General features: G+C 39.1%; 1 protein-coding gene across 1 annotated transcript; it reads right to left on the reverse strand.

Annotated features, from left to right (window-relative positions):
* Positions 1–246: 246 nt before the first annotated feature.
* Positions 247–7683, reverse strand: LOC100285824 (uncharacterized). The gene is made up of 13 exons (NM_001158714.3): positions 7390–7683; positions 6179–6368; positions 5868–6038; positions 5589–5764; positions 4866–5024; positions 3045–3185; positions 2916–2977; positions 2636–2771; positions 1870–1964; positions 1554–1669; positions 1348–1477; positions 1195–1249; positions 247–1097 (listed from the first exon to the last, which is right to left on the reverse strand). Exons 1-13 carry the CDS (start codon positions 7549–7551, stop codon positions 945–947), a joined length of 1746 nt encoding a protein of 581 aa, NP_001152186.2. The 5' UTR covers positions 7552–7683; the 3' UTR covers positions 247–944.
* Between the last annotated feature and the right edge of the window lie 494 nt (positions 7684–8177).

Below are 8177 nucleotides of genomic sequence, written 5' to 3' on the forward strand. Positions count from 1 at the left end.
ATTTAGATAGTATAATTATACATAACTATTGAAGTTGCTCTCACAACCACACTTGTTAGAGGTCTCCACCATCGATCTGAAGGATCTACGGACTCTAGTAGTGAAGGGTCTACTTCAAGCGAAGAATCTAATAATAGGGAAGCTCCCAAGCAAGGATTCTTTTCCCATGCCTGATGACGACGATTAAATCATAGTCTTTCATCAAATTTTCCTGCATGGATTTGGCCACCCGGCTCCTCAGTTTCTCAGGGAATTAATATATTATTATTAGACGTAACTCATCAACCTAAACCCTAATTCGATCTTGTACATCCCCATCTTCTCTTATCTCTGCAAGGCCTATCTAGGGAGTAGGAATTCAGTTGCACGTTGGTTGCCAATATCTAGATTGTCCCTTGAATACTTCTGGCACAAGTGTTGATATTTTTTTGTGGTAAAAAAATGAGCCAAAACTTCCTGAATTCATAGAACAAAAACTAGTTTCAAATTTAGAATGGATGAGTGATCCAACACCGAAGTTCACCAATGCGGTAAAAGGATTCCAGACTTGACAAAAACTCAGGCTCAATGCTGTCCACGTGGCAGCAACTGGGTCTAGCACCAAGTTTCTCCCGACGTTCTTCAGACAAGATTGAGGGGGTCAGTGGCCAAGAAACTCTTGTTCCAAAATTCTAACTCTATTGAAAATTGACCAGGAAGTTTCTCCATGAAGACCTTCTCATTGACAATCCCCCTCACACACACACCCACACGCAGGCAGCGCGCACGCACTAGAGTCTAAAAGCATGCACCAGATTACATGGTATGGACTCTGCTCCTATGCCAATCTACAGCTGAATATATATATCACATCTCACTAAAAAACTGAATGGGTGGACCAAAACTTGGAGCTATATAAGCAGCCAGGAAGATGGTTCACGGAAAGGTGTCTTGAATCTGACATGTCATTTGGCGATACAAGGATCTGTTCTCAGAATGTCAAAATCTACAAATATTAAGGATGTGTTGTCCTTGGTTCGCAAGCTCCTAGCTTCGTCCAACACGCGGTTGGCTACTTTAGCCGCTGAGGCGCTGTCACCAGAGTACCTCTCCGTTCCCTGCAGATCGTGAAGGAAACAAGGCAAGGAACAATGAAGGGCATCACTGCAGCTGCAGAACAAGGACAGGAAAAAAACAGTCATCAGATTCTTTTACCTCAACAACAAGCTGTACCGCCCTTTTCGTGCTGATGACATCCCAAAGCCCGTCACTGCGTAAATACAGGAAAGAAAAAACCTGAATAGTCAGGAGATGGTTGCATTATAACAGTAGCAATACCTTGCTAGCATCAGCGAAACGCCGAGTTACCTAGCAATAACGGCAAAAGCTGTGCACGCTTTGGTGATACGAACAGCTTGGCTCAGATATGGTTCTGAGCTGAAGCGTGAGTCTTGCTCCTTAAGAAACTTGTCTCCAAACATCCTCGCAAGATTCAGTCCTGTTGAAACAACAACAAAACATTGATTACGCCTCCAACGTAAATGGAAGCAAAAACGATGGAGACCGAATCATACCATTAAGACGGACTTCCCCATCTTTCAGGGGCTGCCCAGTTCTTGCTATCCTAGCTCTTTCAGTTGCGCTAGCTACCCGGTGATCTTCAGTCATATCGATCGTCTTTCCATTGACACTGAAAAAGTTTAGGTTGTCATCGGGCTCAGAAACATGTAACCAACAATGTTTTCTTTTTATGGATGTTAGCAACAATGTTTGCGATTCTACACCATACAGGATGTTAGCTGGAAAAACTAACATATATCAGCTGTCTTCCTTATATTTAATAAAAAAAACTCTGCATGTCTTGAGGGGGGAAAAAGGCAAACCTCTTACCTCATTACGCAAGCAGAATCACCAAGATTAGCACACTGGGCAAAACAATCTTTATTTTGATCAAACCAAATAAGAAGTGCTGTGCCTGTACATCCCTGAGAAGGGTCAATAAAAACCGTAAGCATTAACAGTTTGTATCGAGGTAATTCGACGGAAGAGTATTCAACTACTACTCAGCAAAGTAATACAGATGACTAAGGCATATAAGAGGAGTCTGATTAGACTACAAATTTTCAGAAGCAAACAACCATTGCTTTTTTCTGGGGTAGGCATTAAGAACAAGGGAGGATTCTTAAAAAATATGATAGTAGGGAGCTTCCATTAGCAACAAGATCTGAAATCTGGAAGCAAACCAGCCTAGAAATATGTATCATAGAGAAGAACTTGGTAAAAATGTTGGAAACCAGAGAAATCATTTCGATTAGGACCAAAACAACCTAATAATGTGTACTCAAGAGATGGGATCAGCAATTAGATAAACTGTCTCATGAATTGTGACCCCAACAGAATATTAATTGTTGACATCACTACAACAATAGGATTTCTTGATGAGCCTGATATATCAAACATGGAAATATATAACATAGATTAAGTCAAGAGAGCCAGCTCTAAAATACTAAATATCACAGCCTTGCAAGTTGCAAACATATAAACAAGCCTTTCACAAAATATAAAATTCAGTAAGGTAATAGGAACATAAGTCTGAAGTCTGAACTAAAACTTCACCAATGGCATCTGACACATGACAACTAGAGAAAGGGTGAACCTCGTACTGATGATCGATTGCATCTTCTGTCAAAGTAAAAGCATATCTAAGAACATCAGAAGCATCAGAACATGACTGCACTCGTTCTTTTGTTTCAGGATGAGATAACATGTATCCCAGATTTTCTGGAAGAATCCTACAAATTGAAAGGGAAAACATCAGCTTTGCATGGTCAGATTAAACTATCAAAATATTAAAAATAAATACAAGAAAATCCCCATATACTAGAATAAACTAATGCCATGCATAGTCATGCATCAAAGAAGCACAAATGACTAACTTGCTGACAGCTTTGGCAGCTCCATCCCCACCATGTCCATCAAAAATTCCAAAGAGCCCAAACTGCAATGCAATCAGGCATAAGAAAAAAAAAGAACAAAGAATTCGGAGGGACTATCTGATTACTGACATGTTCAACACCCTGCAGAGGACACTGGCAAAAGCTTATGTCTTCCATTGGAAGTTTCTTTCCACTTCTACGTGCCACCATTGGATCGGATGCCATACCAACACCAGCAGGAACTCGTTGATTTTGCAGTGTAATTTGAACCTTCAGAGGTAGAAACACAATTAATCTTTTTAATAAAGGGCTAACTGTTGGGCTATGATGCTCAAAGTAAGTTGAATGTTAAGCACCAAAAACTTTAAGACCAAATAAAATGTGTATTCTTCAAATCATGAATTCAGACCAGATGAACAGAAACCATTGGACATTGTGGTGGTTGCAATGTTTCATCCAGCCCTCAATAAAGTAGCTGAATGAAGCAAGCATCCATACAAACAATGATGAGCAAGCATCACTTAGCATGTCCAGTAAGCCAGCAGCTAGCATTCATTCAATGTTCTAAAACAGTTGCCTAGCCCCCACATAAGTGCTAGGCTACACAGCTCACCCATGCAGCCATGCTAGTACCACATAACAGCTTAGGGTCTGTTTGGAATTGGAAGGAAAGTATTTTTATAGTTTCTAGTCAATATCATGGTTTTTAGTAATACCGTAGTATTTTATGCCATAAGTTGTTTGGTTGTATTCCTAAAAACTATGTTTTCAAAACCGTGGTATTCTAGATAACATGGTATTTTTGGAGTATTGAAAACTCCACTCCAACCCAAAGTTTCCATGGCATGGCTAGCTTTTTCCTAATACCATGGTTTACACTGTTGTATCCAAACAATATTTCTCAAAACAATGGTATTTTTGGAGCTGGCCAAAACTACGGTATTGTCATGACAATCGGAAGTATAGTATTGTAAAACCATGGTTTTAAGAAACATTGTTGTCAAACAAACCCTTTAAGTGACACCATGCCTCCTGCATAGAGCTTTTTAGAACACTAGCTTGAACCACTATTCAATTTGTAGACAATATTGTTGACACTTGAAATAAACCATTCATTATGATTCTTTTAATAACAACACAGTAGACGAACTTTTCCCCTACTTATTTGAACTAGGTCAGATATGTCAAAATTCAATGGACAATATATGGCAATAAGTGATCTACAGATCCACATATGGACTTCCAACAGAAGGGAACACCAGAATCATGATTTTGAGGACCAAACCCTTAGGAAAAATGAACTCATATGCATACATTAAGTTATACATAATACCAAAACTTAAGTGATTTATGGCACATCATATGAATGAAAGTGGAAGAGCACACCCAGAAACATGAAAAGAAAATGTAAATGTGCTTTAATGAATGGGCTTTAGATCCCTCGTGATATCACTATTTGGATGCTGTTTTTATTTTATAACATCTTCTCTTTATTTTCCCTTCTCAAATAGATTCATGTTGGATTTCATCTCTAACATATCCCAAGTTGCTTGAAAATAAAAGGTTTTGCTCTTGTTGTTGTTGTTGTTGTATGTTCCATGCAATCGCATCTGGTGGATGGAGCTCAGTAATTTATAATGAGTAGTAGGACACAGTCTAATTTTTTATATTCAGTTTGGACTAAATGTATGAGATTATAATGGCCATGTAAACCTACAAAAGATAAGTTGTTTCAGATCAAGAATTGTGAAGATGTCAAGCATAAGGATCAAGACTTAGGATTTGGTATGAGCATATGCAACCGATTCTAGAAACATACCAACTCTGATCAATTCCAAAGGATTCAGACTTCTATGAGACATACAATGCAAATTCAATAGACTGTATAGTTGAACTACTAAAAGATCCATAAAATATTTTACCAAATTTGGAGGAATATTTTGAACTTACAGATAGTTTAGATGAAGTCCCTAGAGTTATAATATCACCATGTGCAAGTTCAGCAGGTTCACCCCAATGCCTAGACTCAGCATCTGGATGATGAACTGCCTGGGAGTTCAAGAAAGTTCCATTCAAGCTGCCCATGTCCACAAGTTCCCATTTTAATGTCTGCAATATTCCAGTATACCAATTATCACTGTTTCAGAGGTAAAGAAGAATTTTGAATTGCACTGCAGCAGATAAGTAACTAGATGAGACAAGCATCTCAAAGACTGTAACATAAACTACAGATCTGATCAATACAGTAGACAACCAGATAATGAGATAACATTTGGAGGCTTTACCCTACACAGTTTTCTAGTGTGAGCCAATTATCAAGCCTTATCCAGTATGTTTCTGCTCACAAATTGATATTATGGTGCTGACAAAAGTAAGCATGGCTAACCTTGCAGGAACAGTTTTTGCCATGGGCCATGGCATTTAAAATTATTAGATTTAAACATGTAGCCTTTACCATCCACATCCACAATATTGAGTTTTTGAGTAATAATTTTGGACAAACATACACCTAAATTTTGATGATCACAAACATACATAAAGGTACTGCTAAAGTTGATTGATAGCATCACTTATTCAGGTTTCAAAGCTAAAAATCTAAAAGTACAGAGAAGCAAACATTTCAAATCACATTAAATTGAAAGTACAAACATAAATAATTCCTGAACGATTTACCTTTGCATTCCAGTTTATCTGAGCATGTTTCCCAGATACTTCAGAGTCCTTTAACACTAAATCACTTGGGGGAACCCTTCCAAGAGTTATTGGGAGCATAGAAGGCCTACTTGACTGCCGAGAACAGCTTATTCCATGAGATGGACCAGCTATGACCTCTAAATCTAGGCTACTATCTGCACTTCTAACAAAAGATTGGATGAAATGGGCATACAAATGCCAACCTTTGCAAGCAATGGACTATTAGAATGTCCAAGTCAAGTTTGAAGGATAGCTTACGATATGTACTATCCTTCAGAGGAACACTTCCATTATGATAGTCATCTCCAGAAACCCTTCTGTGCTTCTGAGCAGGTGTTGTCAATTTTGCTGGTGATGTCCGTCTTAACGTGCTTCCTAATCGAAACTCTTCAGAAGTATCATTTTCAATATTGATTACATGAGTTTCTCCTACAAAATCAGTATCAGTAGTGATTCTCAGTAACTGGAAAATTGTTTTGTCAATCAATAACTAGAGCAATTCAACAAGACAAGAACATAGCTGATATTCCAACAAGGCTATTAAATGGTTGGGGTATGATTATGCAAACCTTGTGTAGCACAACATTCATCTGGATAAGTCCTCCCTGTATCAGCAATTGCATGACTTCTAGGCGAAATGTTACTCCTATTTGATTGAATCTTTGAAGGTTCTCCTACAGAACTTCCAAGAAAATAATTACTTTGTCTAGAGTGATCGTCCCGATTTTCGGAAAGAAGAGGCCTATCTATATCCTCCTCCTGCAAGTGGAGAGTGTAAACCATTGAGACACCAATACAAGTACATCTGCGTTGCAATTAAAGAAAAGAAGAGCTTGATGTAGATCATGTAGTGAAAATGCCTCAGTACACAATTACATTCCAGTATAACTAGTTATCGTAAGCATTGCATGAAAGGCAAAGATCAATTGATGTGGCTAGTGGCTACCACTCCACAGAAATTATTAAGGAAAGTGCCAAGTCTATGGCTAAGACCATGCATATTGAATTACTTTCGGCACAGATTTTTATTTCCTTTTAGTTTATGACTGATCTGCTTGTGTGAGGAAAGAAGTTCAATAACCAAAGCTCCTGCACAATAATATTGAAATGAAGAAAGCCCAAATTTAATACTTCTTTCAGATTCCTGATTAAGTTCCATTGCCTAGCTCACAGAATCCAGCATGTTCTGGTGCACGGAGAGGTAGAAATCAGCTAAAATGTTTCTTCTCATTAGGGAGTAGATTTTGTTTTTGTCCGCTTGGGAGCTAGATACTAATCATTTATCATGGTCCATCAACTACGAAAATACAATAAGCAATGATTTGATACCATGATCACCGAACAACAAAATGTAACAACAATACTTTTCTCACGCTGCTGACCAATTAATAGCGATCGATGCCAACGCAAGCAGCAACTACAGCGGTACAGCCTAATCAACCTTAAGCATGCAACTACAGTGGAACACATCAAACAGCCTCAAACCATCAATGCGATATGTATCTACAAGACTACCAGATTAGTCAAGAAAACGAGCCAGAAACAGAATCACGAACGTTTGAGGAAAACACACAACGAAAAAATGCGCCGTAAGAATTCTCTGCTAATGGCGCGGCACCAAGAACGCACCCCCCCCCCCCCCCCCCAAAAAAAAAAAAAATCGACCGGTGATCCCTGTGTCTGTGTGTATTTTTCCAGGAAACACCGGGACCAGCGATCCGCGTCAAAAACATCGAGGTTTCGAGGCAACAAGAAGGGACAAGAAAGCTTGGATTTTGACCTGGACAGCGACCGGGGTCGAGGCCTCCGCCGCGGCCTGGAGCGGGCGGCGCTGCCGCCGCCACCACCACCATCGCCGGAAGGCGAAGACGACGAGGACGAGGACGAAGATGGCGAGCGCGGCTATGGCAGCGGCGACAAACACCAGAGGAGGGGCGGCCATGGAGAAGGAGAGGGAGAGGGGATCAGGGAAGGGGACTAAGATGGCTGCATCGCCATCGCCATTTCTTCGCTGTACGCGAGCGCGTGTTTAAGCTACTCTGTTGTCCGTGGGTTTCTTGGGGAGCCTATTTTTAGAAGGTAAAGCACATTTTGGGGGTTTTCTCGGTCGCTGGACACATGAATCTTGAGCGCCTGCCCACATTTTTCTTGCGAAGTTTTACTTTTCAGTTTCTTGTTAGGTGGTTTTATGATTGATCTTATTTTCAGAACAATTTTATTTATTTTTTGTAGCATTTTATATTTACAGCAAGTAGCATATAATTGGTTGCTGTTTTTAGACAAGTTTTTTAAGTTAAAACAATGGTTTCATAATATTGAAAATCGTGGTTTTTCTTTTCTTACATAATCTTAAAATCCATTTTGTTGTGCATACCTAGCTTCAGGAGGACTACATATAAAAGTATATGTATCTCATCTATGTCTCGTTTGACGTAGCTCGACTTTATTGGTAAAGCTATTATTTTGACCAAAGTTAGTTTAGATGTTTATTTGAAAAAACAGTTTAACATGATAGGTCAAAAGAATAAAATAACTATAATACCTTTCTCTATTTTTTTTCTTCTTCTT

Source organism: Zea mays, chromosome 2, assembly GCF_902167145.1.
Source record: "Zea mays cultivar B73 chromosome 2, Zm-B73-REFERENCE-NAM-5.0, whole genome shotgun sequence".
Lineage (NCBI taxonomy): Eukaryota > Viridiplantae > Streptophyta > Magnoliopsida > Poales > Poaceae > Zea > Zea mays.